The sequence below is a fragment of the Octopus bimaculoides genome, chromosome 5, assembly GCF_046866305.1.
Source record: "Octopus bimaculoides isolate indiv1 chromosome 5, ASM4686630v1, whole genome shotgun sequence".
In the NCBI taxonomy this organism is placed as follows: Eukaryota; Metazoa; Mollusca; class Cephalopoda; order Octopoda; family Octopodidae; genus Octopus; species Octopus bimaculoides.
The window spans coordinates 15,551,263-15,579,065 of NC_142932.1; the positions used below are offsets into that span (position 1 = coordinate 15,551,263).

At 37.0% G+C, this 27,803-nt stretch overlaps 1 protein-coding gene across 1 annotated transcript; it reads right to left on the minus strand.

The window, feature by feature from the left end:
* LOC106876856 (large ribosomal subunit protein eL18) lies at window positions 1-16,084 on the minus strand. Its single transcript, XM_014925586.3, has 7 exons — window positions 15,946-16,084; window positions 15,734-15,820; window positions 9,274-9,381; window positions 8,371-8,466; window positions 1,301-1,424; window positions 1,126-1,195; window positions 1-197 (listed from the first exon to the last, which is right to left on the minus strand). The coding sequence occupies exons 1-7, from the start codon at window positions 15,946-15,948 to the stop codon at window positions 122-124; spliced, it is 564 nt and encodes a 187-aa protein (XP_014781072.1). The 5' UTR covers window positions 15,949-16,084; the 3' UTR covers window positions 1-121.
* Window positions 16,085-27,803: the final 11,719 nt, after the last annotated feature.

Genomic DNA, 27,803 nt, shown 5'->3' on the forward strand with positions numbered 1-27,803 from the left:
TGCAAGTTCCCTCAAGGCATTTATTGTTGTCCTTTGGTGGACCCTCCTCAAAAGGGAATAAAAAACAAAAGCAACCGGATACTTTAGAGTTATTTTACTTTGGAAACAAACCAATACAGAATTAGTTCTTGAAACCTGTGCTCTTCCTGCGACCCCGAGCCCGTTCAAATTTTCGGCCTTTAGAACGTACATATGGCCTGAAAGAAAAAGATTGATGAAAGGGATTAAAACAAAGCTGCAAGGATAAAAACAACATAATTAAATCACCATTATTATATTTTAATCAAAATCAACCTAACATACAGGTATGGCTGCTGTGTAGGTAGGCACCTAAACTTTGAAAATAATTATTTGGTGTAAATTAAGATCACGTTAGAACAAAAAGTTTGTAACAAAGAACTAGGAACAATCTCAGATGGAATGGTATAAACGAATGAAACTGGTGATTGAGACAAATCAATTCAGATAACCTTCGCAGCTCTATGTCATCACCAATAGCACAGCTTCCTTTACAAAGCCATCCAAAACAACAAAAATATTGTGCTTGGATCATAATCACACAAAGAAATTGGGAGGCAAACTGATGCTAAGAGAAATTAATTTTTTAAAAATGGTGAACAGTCTGACATTTGGTAGCCTGAGCAAACCTAAGCATCAGGAGTGGACAGAAACAAAGAGAAGCCTGTTGCATATGTACATATATCCACACATATACACATGCATATGACTGTAGCATAGTTGTAAATGGGTTGGGTGTCACTGGCATAAAAGTGATGTTGCAGTCTTTCATGGAAAAATGTCCAGTGAGGATGGAGAAACTATTTACTGAGAAACTGGAAGTTAGCATCAGGATGAGCATCCTACCATAGAAAAGCTGCCTCAAATTCCAGCCAGACCGTGCAAGGATGGAATGGTAGGCATTAAAACAAAGGAACGGGTGCATCTTATTTTAGTTCCAATAATAGAAATAGATTTACCTAATCTAATACATATTGTCCCTAAGTTGTACTTGAGCCACAGCCAAGAGTTAAAATTATGTTAATTACTCAGTGGAGACCTCAGAAAGAGGTAGCTAACACCAGAGGGTAGCAGGGTAAAAAGAAAACAAAACAGGAAGATACTTACTTAGTGTGACTGTGGGGAACACCAGGTGCCGGACCGAAATGGCGATAAACCTTGCGGCCTTTACGACATCCTGCAAAAAGAAATAAGTCGAAACAGTAACGAGCCAATTCTAACGCTTGCATTATTATTATTATTAGGTCACCACAAGAACAGAACTAAATATTAAAATACTTACCCTGTAGCAGGGAGGTATGTCTGCCCTTGGGTGCTATCATTGCCAACTGGTCAAAGGTCAAAATCTCACCTTCACTCTTAAGAACTCTAGCGCGAGCTTGGTCTGTCATCCTCAGAGCACAGATCTGGAAAGACAAAGCAGGCTCTCAGTACAAGATAATATTACCATAGAACTTTATTTGAACAGCTGCAAATGAGAAAGTGGCAGCTAAATACCACACAAGTCACAAACCACCATTAAAAAAGAAGTCATATATAAAAACTGCAGGATTTTTATAAACACGAGGTTGCTCCTGCTAAAAAGGTTTGAAACCAGTCGCCTAAAAAGCCTACAAATTCAAAAGGTGTTTGACAGAAAGCTTGAAGGGTTGTGATAGTCCAGCTGGTGCAGCTATCACATACAAGCTAACCATTCACTAACCCAGCTGAACCCCGAATATTTAAACTGGCTACACCTGGACCAAATATTCTACCTGTTTTATCAAACCAACTGGATTTAGCCTCATACTGACCCAATAATGTCATTCTAAAAAAATAAACAATCACAGCATCAAAATCTTGAAGCTATTAAACAATGTAATAAAAAGTATAACAGTTGCCAAAATTAAATGAAACCTGAAGCGGTAAACTTAACGAACATACACAACATTATAAAATTTATGACTTCTGCTTTTTATAAACAGGCTTCAAATACCAGAGAAGCCCTAAATATATTGTATTACCTCAATGTAATAACCATTTCTGCACCATACTGATGCACAAATAACTTAAAGGAATTTCCTTGCTCTAAAAATTAAGACCAATGCAAACACACTTGACCATACATTGCACATAAAGAGTATTGACTATCTTCTCTGCCAGTAATTTGAGTACATCAAGATACCTAAATTACCTCATTGACAAAACTGCTCCCCAAGCCAGCCTTTCCTTTGAGCAAACAAAAAATGGCATATTATAACTTGGACTGATGGAAGATTCAATTATAAAAACTGTTGGCAGTTACTTGGCCCTGGTACAAATAACCGTGTACTCCTAGATAAAGCCACCAGGCCATCAAAAAATCTGCCTTAAAAAATTCATTCAACTTTTTAACCACTCAGTGGATTGGCTAGAAGTGAGAATGGCTTAAATCTTGCAGGTGGTCAAGGAATTAATATTATACTCATTACTGTAAACCAAAGTCACACGGATAAATTGCATTTAGATCAAGGAGCATATAATGCACAAATGAGTATATCTGACCCCTTTGTTACAATATCCCGGTTGAATTAAAGTACCTTTTTCAGCATGGTTATGAAAAGTTGGTAGAAAGTAGAAAAGTTTGTGAAGATCCCGTGCAAAAATAATTGGAACAAGGGATTAAACAAAAAATAGCACATCATAACATAGACCGATGGAATGTTCAATTATAAAAACCCTTGGCAGTTACTTGACTTCATACAAATAACCCTGTGCTCCTAGATATACTATGTCTTGGATAAAGCCATCAGGCTGTCAAAAAATTCATATTAACACATTAGACTTAACAAACATTACAAAAGAGATAGAAATCCCAGATACATTTTACTGACTAACAATAACTAAACAGGTATAAAATATTTTCATACCTTGTGTACATAAACTTAACCACTCAGTGGATTGGCTAGAAACAATCACAAGCAATCAGAGCCACGGAAGGAGTTTTCATCATAGTGGTCAGTCAGATCAGTTAGTTGAAGTGAATAAAGGGGGAGTGAGTAACAACTCTGGCAAAGGGGCTAAGGTGAGAATGGCTTAAATCTTGCAGATGGTCAAGGAATTAATATTATACTCATTACTGTAAACCAAAGTCACACGGATAAATTGCATTTAGATTGAGGAGCATATAATGCACAAATGAGTATAATTGACCCCTCTTGTTACAATATCCCGGTTGAATTGAAGTACCTTTTTCAACATGATTATGTAGTTTGTAGAAAGAAAAATTTGTCAAGATCCTGTCGAAAAATACTTGGAACAAGGGATTGAAAATTCCTTTTGAATATATCTATTAGATCTGCAGTATATAAATATCAAAGATGCCTTAGATAATTTCTGACATATCCATACATTGCACATAAAGAGTATTGACTATCTTCTCTGCCAGTAATTTGAGTACATCAAGATACCTAAATTACCTCATTGACAAAACTGCTCCCCAAGCCAGCCGTTCCTTTGAGCAAACAAAAAATGGCATATTATAATTTGGACGGAAGATTCAATTATAAAAACTGTTGGCAGTTACTTGGCCCTGGTACAAATAACCCTGTGCTCCTAGATAAAGCCACCAGGCCATCAAAAAATCTGCCTTAAAAAATTCATTCAACTTTTTAACCACTCAGTGGATTGGCTAGAAGCAATCACAAACAATCAGAGCCACGGAAGGAGTTTTCATCATAGTGGTCAGTCAGATCAGTTAGTTGAAGTGAATAAAGGGGAACGAGTAACAACTCTGGCAAAGGGGCTAAGGTGAGAATGGCTTAAATCTTGCAGGTGGTCAAGGAATTAATATTATACTCATTACTGTAAACCAAAGTCATACAGATGGTGGCTAGATTCCATTTAGATTGATCACATAATGCACAAGTGAATAAATAACATTTGGCCCTTGTACTATGTAATGTTTGTAGCATTTGTAGAAGAACGTCATGTCCTAAATATCAAAACACCCGCCAAAAACAATAGAAATAAGGGACTAAAAATTCCTTTGAGTAAATTACTGTGAAACAGCAAACCTAGTACTGTTGGTAACTGCTGTAGCTAAGTCTCACCAATTCTTTTGGCAGTCAAAAATCCGCCCCAACAAAATTCATATAATCCATGCCAGCATGAAAAAAAGAAGATGCAAAATCTAACAAAAGAGGCAGGGGAAATCTCAAATATAATTTAATGACTAATAGCAAAACTGAACAAATATAATGACCATCTCTGCACTATATCAAAATAAAGATGTACAATCTTCCTAGAAATAAAAAATAACTCTTATGCATATAAACGTGACCACTCAGTGGATTGGCTAGATACGATCACAAACAATCAGTCGTGGAAGAGGTTTTCATCATAGTGGTCAGTTTATATCTGATGTGTGTGTGTGTGTGTGTGTGTGTGTGTATATATATATATATATATATATATATAAATATATATATATATGTACACACACATGTATATATATGCATGGCTCGGTGGACAGAGCACTGGGCTCACAATCAGGAGATAGTGAGTTCAATTCCCAGACTGGACTGTGCATTATGTTCTTGAGCAAGTCCTTTTATTTCACATTGCTCCAGTTCACTCAGCTGCAGAAACGAGTTGCAACATCACTGGTGCCAAGCTTTACCGAACTTTGCTTCTCCCTTGGATAACACCACTGTCACGGAGAGAAAAGGCTGGTCTTCCATAAACAACCATGCCCAGACATTTGCCTCGGAAAATAACATTCGAAGTGCAATCCCATGGTCATTCATTATTGAAGGCGGTTTTTACCCATGACCCCTTTATATATGTATCAGAACAAGGTTTTAAAGTGAAGCAAGCATGGCAGTGGGGTTGAAGTAGTTTGTCTACCAACCGTGTGGTCTTGGGTTCAGTCCACTGATGCACCATCTTGACTATGGCCCAGAGCGAAGCAAAGCCTCCTGAGTGAGCTTGGTAGACAGAAACTGAGCAAAGAGGGTGTGCATGTGCCACCCAACCCTTACAAGCATGAAAAAGTGGATATCAACCCTTTAGCATTCAGATTATTCTGTCCTGTTATCCCTATTTATTTGCATTGTTTTGAATTAATCAGAGATTATCTTGTAGCTTTGAGACTTTCATAATGGTGACTGCTTATTTTTAAGACATTGTAGGACAGGTGTGAGAGGCTGGATCTGGCTAGTTTAACCCTTTAGTGTTCAGATTAATCTGTCAAATGTAATGCTTATCTGTTCACATTAATTTTGATTTATTCAGGTTCAAGTGGAGTGTCCATAGTATTTGCTTGTAACTTTGTTAATTTTCTACACACAGCTTTGAAACTTTGTAAATGGGTACTTATTACGTAATTTTAGCTGATCTTTCTGACTAAATTTGACTTTTATGGGCAGGTAAATTTAATTAACAGATGTAAAAACAATAACATTATAAATAAACACTAAAATTCAGATTCTTAATACAATATACCTGTTTGGTTTGCTGCCAAAACTATCCCAGGTGTCAACTGCCAACAATTTTACATTTTTCAAGATGAGGTACATTAATTTGAATTAATTAAAATACAGGTGTAATCGATAGATTTTACTCTTTTCTATATTTCATTCAAACGTTATCATTGAAAATAAAGTACAAAACTCTTTTACTAGTCAATATAGCATTGGCTATGCACTCTTATACAATTTAACAAATTCATTTACGTAACAGAATGCATCTAATAAAAAAAATCTCATTAACAGATGAGACAAAGGTGAATACAGGTGTGTAACATACTGAAAATTAATATGTAGTTCTCACTTCACATATTATATAATAAAATGAAAAGGAATATAAAAAATTATACACTTATGCCATGAAACTGTCCAAAGCACCTTTTACACAAGGGCACTTTGCAAAACTAACAAATATATGAAGTCTCAACCTGATATCCTTTCGCAGCGAACAGTCTACAAACTTTTCTTTCTTCCATTTATTTTTTCGACTTGATGGAAGTCAATATTTTCTCTGTTGACACCACCTCAGTTAATTTTGCTTTTCTCCCAGTTCTGTGCTTTCTAGAAGAAAAGCCCTCACATAACTAAGATGCGATGTCAACCCGAAATTTCAGTCTTTTGGTGGTGGAGGTACTTTGTGGCTTTTTACATATACAATATGAATTTACCAAAGTAAAATTAACTAAAAACCACAAAATGTACCGCCACCATTTCTTTCCAGGTCGACCAACTGAGTAATATGCCCGATATTGGTTGGATTTATCAACCCCACCCATATATTCATTAGAAGACAGAAATAAAATCTGTCTTATCTTTAAAAGCAGTAACCAATAAATTTTCTTTTTACATTTGTAAAATGTCTCCTTTTTTTAAAAACTTTATTTCATGGGAGATAAACCTGTATGGTTTCCCATAACAGTACTGCACATGTAAATACTTACACGAGCAAGATTTTCTGCCAAAGCCACTGAAGAAAAAAAACGGTCAAAATAGAGGTGTTGGTGCTGATGGTGAAATGGTTGTGTAAGAGACCATACAACATCATGCCCCAATCCATGCAGTCTTTTCCCATTATATTTATTACCTGTGTAAACATCAAAGTCTCCAATTCACAAACTTCTCATACCCTGATCCTCCATTTAGTAGGTTTGGCAGGCATGTACTGCCGAAAATGTACTCTGCCCTTATAGTCTATCATGGCCTCATCAACACAGATTTTTCCCAGGTAGATACACAGTTCTATAATTATTTACAAGTAAATCGATTACAGGATGTATAATGTACAGGGGATCGTAGTTTGGGTCGCTTTTGTCGGGGGCATTAGCAGAATCAGTCAAATGCAAATACTGAGATATTTTCGAATACCTTGTCTTGGACATTATACTCGAAATATATGGATCGCCATACCTTACATCGGGACTCCAAAAGTTCATGAAGCTGTTTAGCACCAAACATAATATTAATTGTATAAAACGCTTTCATTTCCGCAGTATTAGTTGGCTGCCATAGTGGATCGTATCTTCCACGAACAGAAATTAAATGTTGCGCATATTTGTTTGTTTCCTCCTCAACATTTTCAGAAAAAACTTTACCTGTGTAAAGCATCAGGAGGTAAATTATGTTGTGCACCAGTGTTATCTGTAAAATCATAAATAGTGTTTGGTGTTGTGATTTTTGACCATGTTGTCATGTTTACGATATCATTTTCATCATTTCCGTTATTAAAATCTTCCTTGTCCGACGAATAATCAGATATCGATATCAGATTCATCCGAAGACAGAATACTTTTGTTTTCGTTTATATTTTCAATATTATCAATCGTAAATCCTTCAAAGTTGGAATCGCTACTTGCTGACGCCATTTCTTTCACAACCAAGATAAACACTTCTCTTCAAACGTTGAAAAAACCATGTGGTCTAAACAATTTCACAATATTTATACTTGAATAAAGGCGGGAAAGGCTTCATCTTGCATTAACGTGATTTGTTTATTTTTTTTTTAGGAATTTCATAGAGCTTTCGGATACGGCCGGCTTGAACAAATAAAGGGGAATTAATTTTTTCCGGTTAGAACACCAAACAAACCCAAACAGATTTGTTGTATTCAAGACTACTATGTTTATTGAAAACTGAATAAACCAACTGGTGTTTGGAACATAAATCAACATGGGAACTTTTAATTTAGATCACTCTCAAAGAGGATGCTTGTAATAAGTCTTAGACACATCAGTATATGAACAGTTAAACATTAACCGACCACTCAGTGGATTGGCTAGATGCAAATCACTAAACAATCAGAACCACGGAAGTGATTATCATCATAGTGGTCACTATAAGCAGTAGTACTAATTTTTAAGATCCTCGCATTAAAACTTGCACTCAGAGAATGGGAATTCAACACATGACCATGTGATTATGAACTGAATACCCTAATCATGAAGCCACACACACACATAACAATAGCTTTGTTAAGCTTGTAATAATGGAAGAGCAACAGGTCTAACACCAAATATATATCCAGGAATCCAGGTTAGTGTTGGTTGCTCAACATCTACACTAAAGAATACAAAGGGTCACAACTAATGAAATCTAAGCAACAACCCACAAATAAAATTAAGCAGTATTTTAGATTGAAACAGGGCATTTTTAGTACTTTCATTTCGTTGATCAACAGAAACAAGGTTTAGCTGCAAATGAAATAATACCAATCATACAAGCAACTGACATTTACGGTAAATACGCTGAAGTTAGGAAACAAAGAAAACAAGAGACCTCATCCATAAAAGAAAGGAGAAATAGTACAACATTACAATAGATGGGTTGGGTAATAACCAGCCAAACACTGAATACCAAAGAGAAAATTTACCTTCAACTTGGGCACTGAGTGCAGACGAATGTCATCAGTGACTGTAGAAACAACCACAGCTATCTTATCCTCGTCTTGTCCCTTCATGTGTCGTACCTGCGCAAAGAAAATGCAATTAAATGAAGCAACTTCAGAGACAATAAATTAATACTAACAAACTTGAGTAGGATTCAAATTAACCCTTTAGCATCCAGATTATTCTATCATGCAATGCTTATTATATTTTACGTTTCTGTCATTTGACTGCAGCACACCCTTAAAGAGTTTTGGTCAAAGAAATCTCCAAAAACTTATTTTATGCCTCTTTCAGTTTCTGCCTACCAAATCCACTCACAAGGCTCTGGTATAAGTATCTTGAGACATTTGCTCAAAGTGCCATGCAGTGGGACTGAACCTGGAACCACATGGTTGGGAAGCAAGCTTCTTACCACACAGGGAAAGGCAAACACTGATACAGCTTGGCACCAGTGATGTTGCAATTCACTTCCACAGCTGAGTGAACTGGAACAATGTAAAATAAAGTGTGTTGCTCAAGAACACAGGATACAACCTGGTCCAGGTATTGAACTCATTACCTCAGGATTGTGAGCCAGACACTAACCACTGAGCCATGTGCCTTCACCATATTAACAGTCAAGTTTTTAAGGAACGTAACCCTTTAGCATTTGGATTACTCTGTCAAATGCAATTCTTACTCATTCACATTGCTTTAAAGTAGCCATGTACTATCTCTGAGCTTTCAGATTTAGGGTGAGTGTGAGAGGCTGGACCTACTGGTTCGGACAAAGACAGAATCAGATATGGCCAGTTTAAACAAGCTCCAATATAAAACTCCCAAGACATGAAGCATATAACATTATTTCAACCACAACAATATAAGACACCGAGGAAAAATATACTTACAATACGCGATAGGGGAACCGGTGGTCTGTTGCTTCTGCTCATGCAGAGACGCTTCAGGATAATCTTGTTGAACTTGGAGCTGGTCCTTCGGGCCAAAAAGCGGTAAAGCTGTAAATAAAGTTGATGCATTGAGCAAATACAGATAGGACATTCAGATATGGAATCATTGATAGACAATGTAAACAAGGCAGTTGCTTAAAAGCTCCTGTAACCTACTTGGTCAAGTGTAATGCTTGTTTATTCACACTACTTTCAATTAATCATGTACTATCTCAGCCTTGGGATTGTGATGTCACTTTTTTTATAGTCTAAAAATTACATTATAAGATAGGTGAGTGATGCCAAAGGGTTAAACAAATGAACCCAGCATGTACAGTATGGGTTTGCTGCCAAATGCTTAAAGCAGCAATGAAAAAGTATTGCGATGACCGAGACATAGGGTCCTCTGAAGAAAGTCTTCCCAACACACACCTGGGAACATCACTAAGAAGAAAAATAACCCTTCAGTGTTCAGATTATTCTATCAAACAAAATGCTTTTCGATTTACATTGTTTTGAATTAACCATGCATTATCTCATAGATTTCAAAGATGTGATTGTTTAATGTAGAATAACATTGTAAGGTAGGTGCGAGATCCTGGATCAGGTCAATTAGACATAAGAGAGAATATTCTTGCCGGATATGGTCAATATAAATGCTGGAGGCTGAATAGGACATTCGAATTACAGGTACTGGCATAGTAGTGTGCTAGTTCTTACAGTCAATCCTCAGAAGAGGTGAGGTTAGTAAAAATGCTGAATTTGCTATCTTCAGTTCAGCTTCTGTACCTGTCCTCACCTTACCAAATTTAAAAGTAAAAAATTAAGTACTGGGGTGGATTGTTTGACCAAATCTTTCACAATCTCGTCTCAGAATGACCATAGTACAATAATCAAATTAAGAATAAAAGGAGAAGCAAATACGTTAGCTATGATACAATAATCACTTGGGAACCAAAATCTTGTCTTCTGTCTTACAAATAAATTAACAGCACCAGTGTATTTGGTACAAGGAACTCCTAGTGATTCCATATGGAGTTACTTCACAAGAACTCTACATGTTAGCTACACAAAATCCTTCAAAAACCAGTTAGGTTTGCCTGAAAGTCTATAAAATCACATTTAGCAATAGGAAAAGTGCCTCCATCAGTTGGATGATCCTGAAAAGTCATCACAAAAAATAGTCAGAATCTTTCTTCCTCATTTGGGGCACTCATACACTAATTAACACTCCAGAGCAATTTAATCTACAGCATTTCGGAGTTTATTTGGAAACCCATAGTTGCTAACAAAGGCCAGGATGTGTACTTCTGCTAGAAGCTCTGGGTCTCAAAAAATAAACTATCTCCAAAGAGTCTAGCATATAAAACACCACATTCTGTTGTCTGCCTGTTAACCAACCACTTCAGACAGTACCCAACAGTTAATACCGGCATCAAATTAATTAACTCTTGATAACAACCTACCAGATATCACCTCTGGATCTATGATAAAAACCTGTTTTGAAGTAGTGTAAATTAAAACCGCGATCAAAATTACATATTAATTGAAGTTTGAAACAACTGAATAATGTTATTATGATAAAAGGTTTAAAACGGATACAAGATGATGCATAGTTCCAATCGTAAAGATAACCACTAAGTTTACTTTATACACCCAGCCTGTTGCAGGTAATATATTTCAGAATGCGACAGAAAGTTAATTTTCCTTCAAATTTATGATTAAAAAAAAAAAAAAAGTGGAATGGACTACTACCTAGCACTCATTGTTAAGTGGCTGGTACTAGTTGGATCTTTTCAACCTAACCAGCTCCAGTCAGCAAGGATATGAGTATAAAATGAAGAAAAGGTGGAAAATGTCACAAACATTTGTATCCACATTATTTAGTAGAACAAAAGAAACCTGTCAAGTGACATGACAACAGTATCAACCGGAGCACTTGCACTCATTAACCCTACATTTCTCCATACTTTTAGAATGACATTGTAGAGTGGGTGTGTGAGGCCAGACTCCGCCAATTTGAACAAAAGTACACTATTTTGGCTGGATATGGCCTGCTTGAATGCTAATGGGTTAGAGATATTCAGTTTAAGTCTAGTTTTTTAACCATATATAGCAGATATCTTCCTACTTTTCTGGAATCGGCATTGCAAAGACACGCGAGAAATACTCATGAGTGGTAGGTAGTAGAATTGGGCACTAGAAATGCAGATACTCTGAAAGTCTATAAAATCACATTTAACAACCACCGATATTAGTAGTTGTGTCTCCATCAGCTGGGTGATCCTGAAAGGTCATCACAAAAAATGATCAGAATTCTTTCCTCCTCATTGAGACACTACTATTCTAATTTAAACTCTAGAACCATTTAACCCTTTCGTTATCAACCTGGCTGAAACCGACTCTAGTATAAATGTCTTGTTTTCAAAAGTTTTGAATTAAAATCTTCCACCAAACCTTAGTCACAATTTATGTTCCTAACACTAGCTGAATAATTAAGTTGTTTTTACTAAATTCTTTGAAAGAAACACAGAGCATCTCAAAATAAATACAGTAATGAAAGGGTCAATCTACATTTCCAAATTGAAAGCTAACACACAGGAAATGTACTTGTGCCAGCAGCACTGGGTCTAAAAAAAAAAAAAAAACTTTCCTGAGTCTACCACTTTAGACACTATAATATGTCCTACCCTAGGCACAAGGGCAGAAATTTTGGAGGAGGAGGGGGGGGGGGGGGGGCGGTCAATTTGATCGACGCCAGTACACCACTAGTACTTAATTCTTCGACCCCGAAAGGATGAAAGGCGAAGTCAACTTCGGCGGAATACCCCTAAGCATTTCAACCGGTGTGCTAACATTTCTGCCAGCTCACCAGCTCAGACAGGATATTGTGTAGTCTGCAAGTTAACCAACCTTTTCAAATAGTACCCTAATTGTTATTAAATATTATCAATGAATAAGATCCTTTGATAACCGAATAATGATGTCATGATGATAAAAGGTTTAAACGGATGCAAGATGATGTATAGTTCAATTGTAATGATAACCACCGAGTTTACTTTATATATCCAACTTGTTGCAGCTAATACAGGTCCACCAAAAAAGGTTTCTGTGATTTTAGTTGTCAACTGCACTAGCTATAAGCAAGTAATCTGTATGAAATCAATGCGAGACTGTATAACAGCTGTAAGAGTTTTGATATTTGCCACTGCATTGTCTTTCAAATCACTATTTTACTAGTGAGCGTCTGGCCAGTCACTCTACAGAAATTGTGGTGACTGTACAGCAGAAAGCGCAGTGTGTATTGTGGCACGCTGAGTTTAAGTCAGTTTTAGTGCAACAATTTTCGGTGTACTTATGGACAAGATCCACCTACAGACGGCGAGTCCACGTGGATTTGTGAGATTTTGATGACATGATTGCATACTTTTAAAATGACATTGTAGAGTAGGTGTAAGAGGCCAAACTCAGCCATTTTGAACAAAACAAGTACAATATTTTGGCTGGATAGGGCCTATTTTAATGCTAATGGGTTGAAGATAAGGCTATGGCCAACCCAGTCTTTTAATGGGCACTAGAATTGCAGATGCTCTGTAAGTCTAATATCGCATTTAACAACCAACCATAGTAGTTGCGTCTCCATCAGCTGGGTGATCCTGAATAGTCATCACAAAAGATAATCAGAATTCTTTCCTCCTCATTGAGACACTCCTACTCTAATTTACACTATAGAACCACTTAATCTACATTTCCAAATTAAAAGATGCTAACACACAGATGATGTACTTGTACCAGTAGCTCTGGGTCTCAAAAAAATCTTTCCAGAGAGTCAACCACTTTAGACACTATATTCTGTTGTCTTATAATTAACCAACCTTATAAGATACTACTACCCTTAACAAATAAGCTCTTTTGATAACAACCTGCTTTGAAATAAAGTAATATTAAAACTGTCATCAACATTGTTTGAAATAGCCAAATAACGTTAAAATTAAGACTGTAGTTTAAAAGATAGTGGCAAAAGGGTCGAACAGATGCAAGATTAAATAGATAGTACATATCTAAAATCAAGCAGCTTTATAGAAGATCCCATGTGGACTCAATAGGAGTATAATGCTTCCCCAGATACTGAGACATTTTGCCATCTGAATTAAAAGAAACATCGTGCATTTTCCGTGGGTTTTTACCCTCTGAACCCACCCAACATATCCAATAAACGAGATCTCCTAATGACAGGGTAAACTGAGTAATCAACATATTCTTGGTGCAAAGTGTAGCTTGCGATCTACTATTTGCTTGGATAGTTATTACTTCCAAGGTTCCACTAGCTATGAAACATGTAGCCTGGATTTTATTTACCCCATTCCCTAACTTTGGATGTTTATTCACATATACAGCATCCCCAGTTGCTAACCGTGAACTGTAAAAATAACCTCTTTTCTTCGATACATGGAAAATTCACAACCTTCTGCACCAATAAATCCCTATTGTTCCTGAAAGTTGTTTTTTATATTTTCTAAAGACTATTTGAAGCACACAAACTTCCTACACCTCGATCCTTGAAGCTTACCTTTCTATATCTGAATATTAGAATGCAGCAGTAAATTAATCAGTTTTCAAATTTATGTCTAATAAATAAAAAAAAAATTAAAAAAACACAAGACACTTTGTTAGGTGGTGTTGGCACTAAGGCCAACAGAGCTCAATGCATCATACATTTTCTATGGGTTTTAACCCTTTGAACCCAAACACATTGCAGGCAGCTGTATGATTTTCCAGTCAAAAATAATGTTTCTACCAATTTGTGAGCTATGAACACACAAAAAAAATCATGCAGTGTTTTTTCTTACAATTTCCAGGAGTGCATGTATGTATGTGAATATATAAACCTGTCCCCTTAAATGTACTTATCTGTTTAAAGGACTATTTAATGTTCACCCTAATCTTGCATTTAAATTACCAACTGAAATATATATATATAAAATATAAAGTATGGAACTACCCTCAAAGAACCACATTATGATTGTAGCAAAGTATCCACAGCAGCTGCAAAAGAATCAAGAATTATTCCCATCTCATAGGAGACGACCATTCTACATCCTACATGTGCAGAATTTTGTCTACTATAAGTCATTAAGTGACTTCTACCTTGAACCATGACAAATCTCTACCCCATCATCTCCAATAAACATGCACCTTATACTATTCTTTCCACTGTATCTTAACATTTTAACACTTGGACCATATTCAAGTTGAGAATTTAGTAAAATAACTCATTAATCTGGTGTCTGGAACATAAATTAACATTCTTGTCTCAAATTTAGATAATTTAAAAATAAGTTTGTACCATAGGCAGGTTAGTATCAAAAGGATTAAATTAAGGTGGATCATCTTAAGATTAGCATTAAGGTGTTTCATTTCACATAAGTAAACTAATTCCAAGCATTCGTTACACATATCAACGAAAAAGTTATTTACAAACGTGATGGCCATGGTTGGAATACTTATACTTCAGGTTTAACAACTAGCACCCACGTGGCTCAATTACTATATATAGCAGTGAATAAATGTTGTGAAAAACAATAGCCTGTACACGACGCAGAACCCCGGTCCCTGTAGAATTTACCGTAAAGCTTTTTTATTTCAGGCGCAGATTCCATCAGCTGAAGGATATTGACTACCAGAAGACAAGTCAGAATCATCATCATCATTAATATATTGAAAGAAGGACAGCTCAGGGGATGACAAGTCACCGTTTAACAACCAACCCCTATTTTTATGTCCAAATAGAGTTGCTTTCATATATATAACTGCGGCGGTGGTACAGAATACGCACACCACCCAGTTTCCGGCGTAACCCTAAACACCGGGTGTGCGTATTCTTTACCTTCGCCACAACGGTGATGCCTTAAAACCTTAAACACGTGGTGTCGTATATTTGTCATGTGTCCCCACGGTGGGAGTTTTAAGTAAATATTGCAATTAAGCCTGTCTCACTACGAACTTACCAAGCGATAGTGGCCGTAAAATATCCAACGTTTACCATTATCGAAGTATAAGCAAATCAAATTCTTCAATCTCATTTCATTCCACCCAGAATCCGGTTTTTGTGATCATTTGAACAAAACCTTCCATAACAATAAACGAGCTAACATTAAGCAAGGAATGTTACAATATCCACTAATTACGATAACTGATGGGGGGGGGGGGGGGGGAAACCGCAGGTGATAACAATAAGCGGCTTTCACTTCACATTTTTCCTTTCCTTCACGTGCGTGGGAAGAAATACAATTTTATACAAGTTATGCACATATTTGGATGGATTTTTTTTCCATACGTTAATCATTTATATAATATAATGTTGAAAAAGAAGATATTTAACATAATATAACAAGAAATGAGGCGCATGTGGTGGTCTTACCTTGACGAGTAACCTGAGATAGATATCATTGCTTTTGGGGGCTTTTCTCTTCACTTTCCTCTCAAATCGATGGCAAATATCGATACCCTGTCAGTAGATATATCAAATAAGAGTGATTAATAAGCGTAAGCAAAACCATTTTGGTAAAATTAACAACGGATTCGTTAGATTATAAGTAAAAGGTTTCATCGCAAGAATCAGCACAAACTCACCATGGTGGATATCAGCGGAAAAAGAAAGACTACGGGATTCTGGGTAGTAAAGGGCAAGTAATTCAAGCAACTTCCGCTTTTGCTCTTGATGGGAATTTAACATATTAATCCGCTAAATGTATAAATTCATAAACATCGATATTTATCTATCTATTTCTCTTTCTCTATATATTTATAATGCGGAGAGAAGGAGAAAGATGTATGTTTATATATATATATATATATATATATATGTATGTTTATATATATATATATATACATATATACAATAACGCCTCACGCCATGAGGGACTCTAAGGTCAGACCTTAGAGTCCCTCATGCCACGAGGTGTTATTGTATAGTAATGCCCTTATATAAATATAAATATATATTTCGGGAATAAATGATGGATTTTTTCCCTTATGAGGTTTTTTCACGCTAGCTACTTGATAAATTCTTGTAAAAGAATTCGTCCTACTATTGAATTTATATATATATATATAGGTAGAGACAGACTATAAGTAATCTGAACCTTTCCCCCCCTTATTTATTAAATTTTTTTACGGAATCCCACGTTTTAGGCTATGGAAATTCCGATTCTGAAAAAAAATTGTTTGAAAAATTTCAATCCCCCCCCCCACCAAGCAGGCTATTTACATGCTAGAAATAACAGCCACATCTCACAAAACTAGTGTTAGGGTTAGGTTTAGGGTTAGGGTCAGGGTTAGGGTTACGGTTACGGTTAGGTTTACCCTGTGGATCTATATAAAAACCGGGGGTGGGGGTCGAAATTTTGAAATTGAGATTTTTGAAAATTTTTTTTCAGAATCGGAATCTCCATAGCCTAAAACGTGGGATTCCGTAAAAAAAATAAATAAATAAGGGGGGAAAGGTTCAGATTACATATAGTCCATATATATATATATATATATATATATATATATATATATGTGTATGTTTATATATATGTATGTTTATATGTATATATATATGTGTATGTTTATATATATATATATATATATATATATATATATATATATATATATATATATATATATATATATATATGTGTGTGTGTGTGTGTGTATAAAGTGAGAAAGAGATGTGGATAGGTTTGTTAGTACAAACAGGATAAAACGTGCACATATAAATATATATATATGTATGTGTGTATATATATTCATGCGTTTTGGTGGAATTCTAGTTTAAGTCCCCTCATAACCTCTTTATTTTGGGGGAATTCTAAAGATTTTTGCCAACTTTTGTTCAACACACGAGAATCCATACGATTATAAAAAAAAGAAAACTGGTATGTGATTTAAGGGTGATTAAGCTGTTGTTTTTCGCGCATCCCACGACCACCTGACACTTTCCTCGTGTCTTCGTCTCTCTAATGTGTATTGATGTTTTTCAATATTTTTTCTCCCCATAAACACATTGAATGCTTCATTGGTGGGAATTAAGCAAAATAATTCCAACTGTCCGTATTTTAAAATCTGATTTTTTTTAAAAATCGAAAAAGTGTAGAGCTTTTAGGATTTGGTTGGGAGGGCAGTCATTAAAACTTTATTTTTTTTTTTAATAATCGTTTAAATTCCAGTGTGAAGAAAAATTGGCGAAAGTGAAGATTACGGACACCAGCCGTTTTCGGCGTAACCCTAACCACCGAAAACAGGTGGTGTGACCCCCACCCACAAATTCGCAAAAAATTTCCAAAAATTCCAAAATATAAAAAGTTATGTCATGCTTAAACCAGAATTCTATCCAGGTTTTTTGGGTTTTTTTTTTAATCAGTGGAATGACTCAAGGGATGAGAGCTTCGTGGCCTAGCGCTAACCTAACTCGGTCTTTGGAGTCACTTCTGATTAAAAATAATGTTTGTATGTGTGTTATGGTCATACTGAAGAATTACGGCTGAATTATTTCCTCAAATAAAAGAGTAGATATGTAGAAAGGTAGACAGAGATATACAGACAGATAAACAGAGAAAGTAAATAAAAGTTGCAATAATTCTTTTAAATCATTAATGAATTTACATTATTCACATTTGATGGATATTTGTCCTCATTTTGTTTGTTGGTGACACAACGTTTCGGCTGATATACCCTCCAGCCTTCATCAGGTGGCTTGGGGAAATTTTGAACCTGGGTTCTCATTTCCAAAGACACTTGATGAAGGCTGGAGGGTATATCAGCCGAAACCTTGTGTTAACAACTGTAGTGGTGCGAAATTATAGCTGCCATTGAGGAAGTACTATCTGTACATGCGCAAGGGACTTGCCTTTCCGAAAGCCCCTCAAGTGTGCATGCGTAGTAAAACTAGTACTTAAAGAATTACTTTCATTTTATAACCCAGTTGAGCGAGAGACCTTCGACATGACAACACCTCGCTCCTCAACGCAGCACTCTTCACCACGATGCCTTCGATGTGATAGCTACTTGCTTCTCTGGCAGGCATCAAGGAAGCCCTTAACCTTCCAATACCAACTACAACTTAATCAGCGGCTGCTAAATTGAATGACAGGATTTATAAAACCAAGCATCATGAAAAATAAAACTAATTTTTATTATGTTGTTAATTGTTCTACTGTTACTTCATATATAATTATGTTGAAAGGTGATACAGAGAGACTAATGTCTCTATTGCAACTATCAACCTTTTACACAACAAACAAGATGAGGACAAATATCTATCGATTGTAAATAATGTACATAATTCCTCATCTCTTGAATATAGAACTGTATTGTCTCAGATTTGTTTCCTCATAACTTTTCGATATGAATATTAGTTTCTGATGAAATTTTTGCAGAGATTTGTTTTCAAGGATAGAATACAATGATCTCTTTCTTTCTATCATGTATCTTTTTCAATCATTTGACTGCGGCCATGCTGGGGCACTCCCTTGAAGAATTTTTAGTTGAATGAATCAACTCCAGTACTTTTATTTTAAGCCTTGTACTTATTCTGTCGGTCTATTTTTGCCAAACAACTAAGTTATGGGGACATATGCAAATCAACACTAGTTGTCAAGCACTCATGGGGACAAACACACACACACACACACACATATGATCGGCTTCTTTCAGTTGCCATCTACCAAATCCACTCACAAGGCTTTGGTTGGCCCAAGGCTATTGTAGAACGAACCCAAAACCTTGTGGTTGTGATTTGTCTTAAATTTCATCAAAATAATCATAAGCCTATCTTTGTAAAATTTCATTAAAAAATATGCATTTTAATGAAAGTTTAGAGGAAACAAATTCTGGGTCAGGGTACGAATCTCAAGTTAAACCACTGTATTTTCTTATCAAACCTTTTTCATGTGCTTATAAATATTTCTTCATGATTTACATAGACACGACCTGATGGGAAGCTAAAGAGGTCATAAGGCAGACAGTTTTGATAGAAGATTTACATCCAGACATGGATAAAAGCTTTCCTGATGCCAACAGTGATAAAATAACATTACTTTTACCAAATTTCTTCAAGTTGAGAGCCTACTGGAGACCAGTAATCTGGCTTTTCAGAAATTGCCCTGGTACTATAAATAACAGTTTCAAATACTAGAACAATGCCAGGAATTATGGGAAAGAGGGTAAGTGGTTAATCATAATCATCATCATCACCATCATTTAACATCTGTTGTCAATGCTGGCATGGGTTGGACAGTTTGATCAAGGCTGGTAGGCTGGAAGCTGCACCAGACTCCAGTCTGATTTGGCATGGTTTCTACAGTTGGGTGCCATTCCTAATGCCAACCACTCCCAGAGCGTAATGGGTACTTTTGCATGTCACTGGCACCGGTGCCATTTGCGTGACACTAGTATCTGCCATGACTACAATTTTACTTGGCTTGATGGGTCTTCTTCTCAAGCATGGCATAATGCCAAAGGTCTCAATCATTCATCATTGCCTCCATGAGGCTCAACACTTGAAAGGTGCTTTTTCACACGCCACCAGCATTGGTCACTTTGCCTCCACGAGGCCCAATATTCAAAAGGTGCTTTTTATGTGCCACCAGCACAGGTGCCAGTTATGTGAAACTAACATCGACCGCAGGTAAAAATCAACCTCAGTGGAATTTGAACTCAGAACATAAAGATGGACAAAATGTTACTGAATACTTTGTCCAACATGCTAACAATTCTCCCAGCTCACTGGTGCTATAAATAACAACCAAATCTCTCTCAGATCACATATTGTCATCATCACCATCATTTAAGGCCTGTTTTCCATGCTGGCATGAATTGGACAGTTGCGCCAAACTCCAATGTCTGCTTTGGTATAGTTTCTAAGTCTGGATGCTCTTCTTAATGCCAACTGCCTTACAAGGTGTACTGGGTGCTTTTTACATGGCATTTACACTAGTGAGGTCATCAAGTAATTTGATTTGGAAGATAAGAACTCTTCAACTTAGAGGGGGAGTTATGTTGAGGGAGGTAGCTTTATACCAGGAGACGAGAGGTTAAAAGTATGATAGAGACTGGAAGAGGTGTCTTGCTGTAAGAGAGATACATACTCTTTTACTTGTTTCAGTCATTTGACTGCGGCCATGCTGGAGCACCACCTTTAGTCGAGCAAATCGACTCTGGGACTTATTCTTTGTAAGCCTAGTACTTATTCTATCGTTCTCTTTTGCCGAACCGCTAGATGACAGGGACATAAACACACCAGCATCGGTTGTCAAGCAATGCTAGGGGGACAAACACAGACATACATACACATATATATTTATACATATATACGACGGGCTTCTTTCAGTTTCTGTCTACCAAATCCACTCACAAGGCTTTGGTTGGCCTGAAGCTATAGTAGAATACACCTGCCCAAGATGCCACGCAGTGGGACTGAACCCGGAACCATGTGGTTGGTAAGCATGCTACCTACCACACAACCACTCCTGTGCCTACATGGTTACTTCAGATGATGATCATGAAGACGTCAGGGAATATCTTGAATTTATAGGAAGGTGAATTGAAAGTGCCACATAAGAAGCACTGGTGTGGGTGCTGGTGCCACGTAAAAAGCACTGGTGATGGTGCCACATAAATTGCCCTCAGTACACTCTGTAAAGTGGTTGGCTTTAGGAAGGGCATCCAACAGTGGAAACCAAACCAGAACAAGCTATGGAACCTGGTGCAGCCCCTAACCTTACCAGTTCCTGTCAAGACATCCAACTCATGCCAGCATGGAAAATGGGCATTAAATGTTGATGATGAGGATGTGAATACAAGAGAAGTGATACAGAGAGGTAGACAGAATCAGTGAGTAAACACGGAGGGATAAATACAAAAAAAAAGCAAAATGTATCTCATTATTATAACCATCTACATCTGTTTTATTCATGCTGACATGGCATGGTCAGATCTCCAACACAATGTCTGGTCCCTTTTTGTTGTTTCTTAGCATCCCCTTTGTGTATATTCAACATCTTGAGAGTAGCTTTCAACACTTCTTGCCATATTTTCCTATTCTGCTGGTTCCTTCCACTTCTTTACCCTTCTTAACCCTTTTCTTCCCAGCAATCTGCCTCCATATTCATCACATGTTCATACCAGCATAGTTTTCTCTTATTCACACTACAAAGGGGAGCTTGAAAGGTTTCTGGTTTTGGGTAAAACAAAATACAGGAAGATCAGTCATGATTTTATTCAACATATTCCCCTTTCAGATTCACACTTATCGCAGCGGTCCTTCAGTTTTTCTAAGACCTGTAAAAGAACTTGGAAGGTTGAGCCTCCAACCAGGCCTGTCACAATACCTTTAAAGCAAGGAACTTTTCAGCACCCTTTCATACATCTAACTCTATTTCTTTTTCTTTCACCTTCTCCTGCTTTTTCATTCATGCACACTAACATTATACATCCTGCAGAACATGCTTACATCATTCTTTTCCAGCCCCTACACATTCTCTACATTCAATACCGTGTTTTGCTACCCATACAGCATCACCCTTCATGTACAAATAATTCATAATCTTTGCTTCCTCCAGAGAAATAACCCTTCTATTACCAGAGGCAGTTATAGCTCTCTGAATCTTTCCACCCTGTTCTTACTCTGGAAACTAAACTTTTGGATTAACCACCTCCACTCCTTGTTGGGTCACTTAGGTAATGGAAGCTATCAACAACTTTTATTTCTATGGAACCTTCTAAACACTACATTTGATTCTTTATAAATCAAATAGTCAATGTTATTAGCATTGCGAGAGAGTTAAGGATATGAACTTGGCATGATGAAGGTTTCTACTCAGTCGGTGCCATGTCTTCTGACATCTGATCAAAAGTGCAACAGGCTGATCACATCATGGGAAAATTTGACAGTCTTTGAGGTAGATTCAGCTGTTTTTTTTTTAATGTTTCCTAAGCTAAGATGAGTAGGGTTGGCTTCATCACTTTTGAGCCAGAGACAAAGAAACAACCCATGGAGTAGAAATAGCCCTTCTCACCAGCTTCAAAGAAGGCCAAGGTCATTTCATCTGCAGGGAATGTGATGGCCTCAGGTTTTTGGAATGCGAAAAGCGTTGTGTTTATTGATCATCTTCAAAGGGCCACATGGTCAATGGAGAGTATTATGCCAACTTGTTGATACATTTACGAAAGGCTACCAAGACCAAATGCCCTGGGAAACTGACAGAAGGGGTTTTGTTTCATCAGGACAATGCTCCAGCACACTAGTCCTTGGTATCAATGGTTGCTGTGTGTGACTGTAACTTTGAACTGGTTGATCACCCTCCCTATTCTTCTGATTTGGCATCATCGGATTATCATCTGTTCTGCAATTTGAAAAGACACTTGTCTGGGAACCAATATTGTCCGTTGCCAGTACCGCCTGACTGGCCTTCGTGCGGGTGACACATAAAAGCACCCACTACACTCTCTGAGTGGTTGGCGTTAGGAAGGGCATCCAGCTGTAGAAACTCTGCCAAATCAGATTGGAGGCTGGTGTTGCCATCCGGTTTCACCAGTCCTCAGTCAAATCGTCCAACTCATGCTAGCATGGAAAGCGGACGTTAAACGATGATGATGATGATGAGGAGGATGATGTCATGTCTGCTGTTGATGACTTTTTTGACCAAGAGGGTGAAAGCTTCTTCACCAATTGGATTCAAGCACTGCAACACCAATGGAAGAAGTGTGTGGCTTGAAAAATAAACCTCATTTGGTCACATACCCTCGGATTATCTTGGTCAGCCTATGAACTATTTAGCCAACCCTCATAAGGCTAAAACAACATTTTTAAGAATGAGAAAAGATCTTCCCCTCAGAAAACATAACATTGCATCTAAAATTGAGACAGGTAGACTGTCATATGCTAACTGTCCTATATGGGTCAGAAACAGAGCAATGAAAAAGAAGAACCCTTTGAAATCTTTTGCAGATTGGGCAGAAGAAGCTAGAAAGATGGGATAACAAATGCTGCAGGGCTAGAAAATCTGAAAGTCGGAAGACACCTATTATCAAGAATTCAGTCCACAAAGCTATCATATTTTGGATATAAAATGTGCTACAAGTCATTGCCCAACACCATCCTGATAGGAAGTGTAACGCTCCCTTTCTAAGTTTCTTGAAGCATCTGTGTCATGAGATGTGATTCTTAATTATTCAAGAAGCTTAGCGTTTCTGTTGGAAGTTTCTAGAATGTCTAGCATTCCATTAATGAAAACAGCTTGCTAACCCTGCTCTTCGCTTCTTAGTCGATTAGACTGAGAGCTATTCACGTCATTGCTATGTCTATCTATTTCTCTACACCACATGACTGAAAACCACCACTTGGCTGTTGTTTCTATATATTTCCTATCTCTGAACTTTCTTGCATAGATTACTTCATTCAACTAGATTCTACATTTTGATTATGTATCATCATTGACCAGTAAATAAAATGTATTTCTATGTAGTAAATATATAGTTCTTGAATTTATTCTTCATCTCTATATGAATTCTTGTAATAATATATATATATATAATGTATGTGTGTGTATATGTTTGTGTGTTTACGTCCCCGTAACTGAGCAGTTCGGCAAAAGAGACCGATAGAATAAGTATTAGGCTTAGTCGATTTGCTCAACTAAAGGCGGTGCTCCAGCATGGCCACAGTCAAATGACTGAAACAAGTAAAAGAGTAAGGGTAGTGTATTTCAAAAGAAATTTTGAAGCAAAAGGGTTAATAAAGTATTTTCTTCAAATCCTAATAAAGGATTAGATTTCATTCCTAAAACGCTTCCATTCCTTATAAAGTGCTAGGTTCTATTCCTAACACATTTCTTTTCTTAATGATCGCCGAAAACACTTTTTACGGAAAAGGCCGATATTTCGTACTGGTATCGAAAGATCGCCCAGGATTTGAACTCAGAAGATAAAGGTACAAATGAGTTTAAAAATTAGTTTCTCGTATTTATACAAGACGAGGCGTTTCTTTGTCAAGGCTTGGTGAAATAATCGTAAAAATAAGAGAGGAAAGTCGTCTTCAGATAGACGGTGTCCTTTGTTATCAATCTTCTGTGAAAACATGTCCGGTTATAGAGGGGGTGATGGTGGATATGACGTTACTTGGAAACAAGTAAGGGTTGGTGACAGAAAAGACATCCAGCCGCAGAAAATCTGCTTCTGCAAATTCTGCCATGTGAGAATGGGAAAATGGATGTTAATGCAATAGTGATAACGATGCTGATATCTTCGACATTGTACCACATTCTTCTGAAACGAAGTCAGTATTTTATTAGATTTTGTTTACTAGCTATTTCTGAGTTCGAATCATGTCCTCGATCCCTAGTATTTAGTTTACATAGGCAAAACAAGCACCAGAAATATACTAAATCAGTTTTCTCGATTGTAAAAGTTCTCAAAAAAAAATAATGGTTTTTAACAGAAGCTAAACTTGCAGTCGTCGATAAGCAAGTTACCTACCTTTATCATCAAGGGAAGTAACTCCTTTTTACAAAATCAAACTAGAAAACTGGACAAAGCAGAGAACATAATTGGAAAAATTAGAAGGAAAAAATTTTTTAAAAAAAGAGAGAAGGAAAAAAGAGAAAAAAAAACAACAAAACAACAATTCACTCGGTATGAACGCACAAACGAATAAACTGCTTTGCGGTATTACTCGAAATACCAGAAATAGTTGAAGGATTTCACTGTTTAAAAGAAGAAATACCACATTGATATACTGCATGACTATTGTTATTTAGTCCCAGATGAGTCCTGATCCAGAGATCCTACCATCAAGCGGATCATATTTCAGCTGTGACACATCATTTCGTTTTGAAAATTCTTATTCGCAGTGTATCTTGAACTATCATTATCCGATATGTCCTTCCACTTTTAAAATAATTCGATATAGTTTGAAAGAAATTTAATAGCCAGAGTAATTAAATAAATAGTCAGATAAAAGCTTAATTTCTAGTCAACGTGAATTTAATCATACGTGTACGAAGACATACACATAGGCACACACACACGTGCGCATGTGCACACATAGAAATATGTTTGTATAGAGATTTTACGGCATGACTGCAGCTCCTTTGAACCATATTAAACTTACATTTTACTCATATTCTCTTCCTCTCTCCCTGTCAATTACTCTTACCAACATACACCTTTAAAAACTAGGATTACTGGCAGAATACTCCAATAAAAACAGCTATTCAGTGCAAACATAATAGACCTGATATTGTTCTGTGGGACAGAGAACAACAGTCATGATGCACTATTCTAGAGGTCAGCTGTCCAGCAGATGTGACTGTACAATCAAAATTCCAGGAAAAGGACAACATTTATGGTGAATTAATGCAGAACTTACAGCTCTTCTACCCTGACTATGAATTTTCAGTTGTACCTATCATCAGAGGTGCATCAGGTTATGTACCAAAGAATTTGCACAAAAACACAGAAATACTAGATTTTTTTTGAAGATAGAGCAAAAGAATCTGACGTGGATTCTCCAACTCCAATCTATTAGTGGCACAGTGAAGATTTGTAAGACATTCCATAGATCCTCCATCTGACATTCTTTCAGTAAATAGATGAACACGCGTGGGTGTATGCATGACAGCTCAACTAACACACCAACTTAACAACTACATACTTACAAACATCAAGAACTCTCTTAACTCGGAGAGTCTTGTCACTTTGTTAGTGACCAGATTGAATTCTTTCAAGAAAAACTTAAATAAAACTCCAGAAAATTCATGCATACATACATACATGATGATGGCTGTCCATCTGTGACTGACCTTTAGGAACATTGTGAGCTCTAGGACTAACTTATATTTTGCATTTGTGGCTCTGCTGGTGGCTAAAGAGCCCTGCTCTTGACAAGCATACACGACTGCAAACATTACAAACCAAGCTTTCCCCATTCACTACACTAGCAGTACGCTTTTGAGCAGCATGCTTAAATTCTTCATGAAGAATACGTGCTCTTTCAAAGGTGTTGACCCCCTCCTTAACCTGCTTCCTCCATCTGTGGCAATGACAAGTGTTGCTCTCCCAATCAGTCTCCTGCATATCATAAGCCTCTAATGAGGACTTGACACAGTTCTTAAATTGTAGCCTTGGTTTCTGTCTGGGTCTCTTTCCACTAACAAGTTCCCCATGTAGCACCTGTTTAAGGATCCTGCTATCCTTCATTATAATAAGTTGTCCAGTCCAACGTAATCAGTGCTTGTGCACCGTCACCTCAATACTCAAGATATCAGCTTTCCTCAAGACCTGTGTGTCTGGAGTTTTTAAGAACAGGCCAACATTCAGAATGTGTCTCAGACATCTCTGATGGAAGCTTTCAAGGACCTTTACATGAAGTTTGTAAAGGGTCCATATCTCACATGAGTAAAGGGCTGATGTCAGTACACAAGCATGGTACACAGCAATTTTTGTTTGCCTTGTGATGCCATACTGGGACCAGACACAAGACACTCAAGAGACCAGAAGGAGTCAGTTGCTCTCTGCAGCCTGAAAGATATTTCATCATCCAAAACCAGAAAGGAGAAAGCTAATTCAAAGGCTACAGATCCAGTCCATGACAGGAACTGTAAAAATCAGTAAACCTTTCCAGAAGTTTATCATTTAAATATATATGAGCATGTCTAGATCACAAAAGCAAAATTTGAAGAGAATAGTAGTCATTTCCTTTGATTTCTAGATAAAAGCAAATAGGAAATAATACTTTCTAACCAAAGACAAAAAGAAAAAAAAAATATTACACTCTTTTACTCTTTTACTTGTTTCAGTCATTTGACTGCGGCCATGCTGGAGCACCGCCTTTAGTCGAGCAATTTGCCGAACCGCTAAGTGACGGGGACATAAACACACCAGCATCGGTTGTCAAGCAATGCTAGGGGGGACAAGCACAGATACACAAACATGCACACACACACACACACACACACACACATATACATATATACGTCAGGCTTCTTTCAGTTTCCATCTACCAAATCCACTCACAAGGCTTTGGTCGGCCCAAGGCTATAGTAGAAGACACTTGCGCAAGATGTCACGCAGTGGGACTGAATCCGGAACCATGTGGTTGGTAAGCAAGCTACTTACCACACAGCCACTCCACTGTGTAATTGTAATGTAAGCCGGCTTGGATGAATTATTCAAAACTCCTACCAACATACAGCAAATTTTTTCAGATCAAATCCGATAAACTCGTAATGTACATAATCTGAAAGGTATCTGTAGAAACTTCCACTGAAAAAATATCCAGTTTTCTGTATGCTATGCAGAAACTATGTCTGCGGGAGAGGGGGCAATCTTATGTAGGTATTTCTATATAGTAAGTGGAAAAATTTCGATTAGTTGAGACTGACCCCTGCAATTAGAATACAAAATATCTCCCTGCGAGTATTTCAAAATAATCAAAAATCAACTGATAA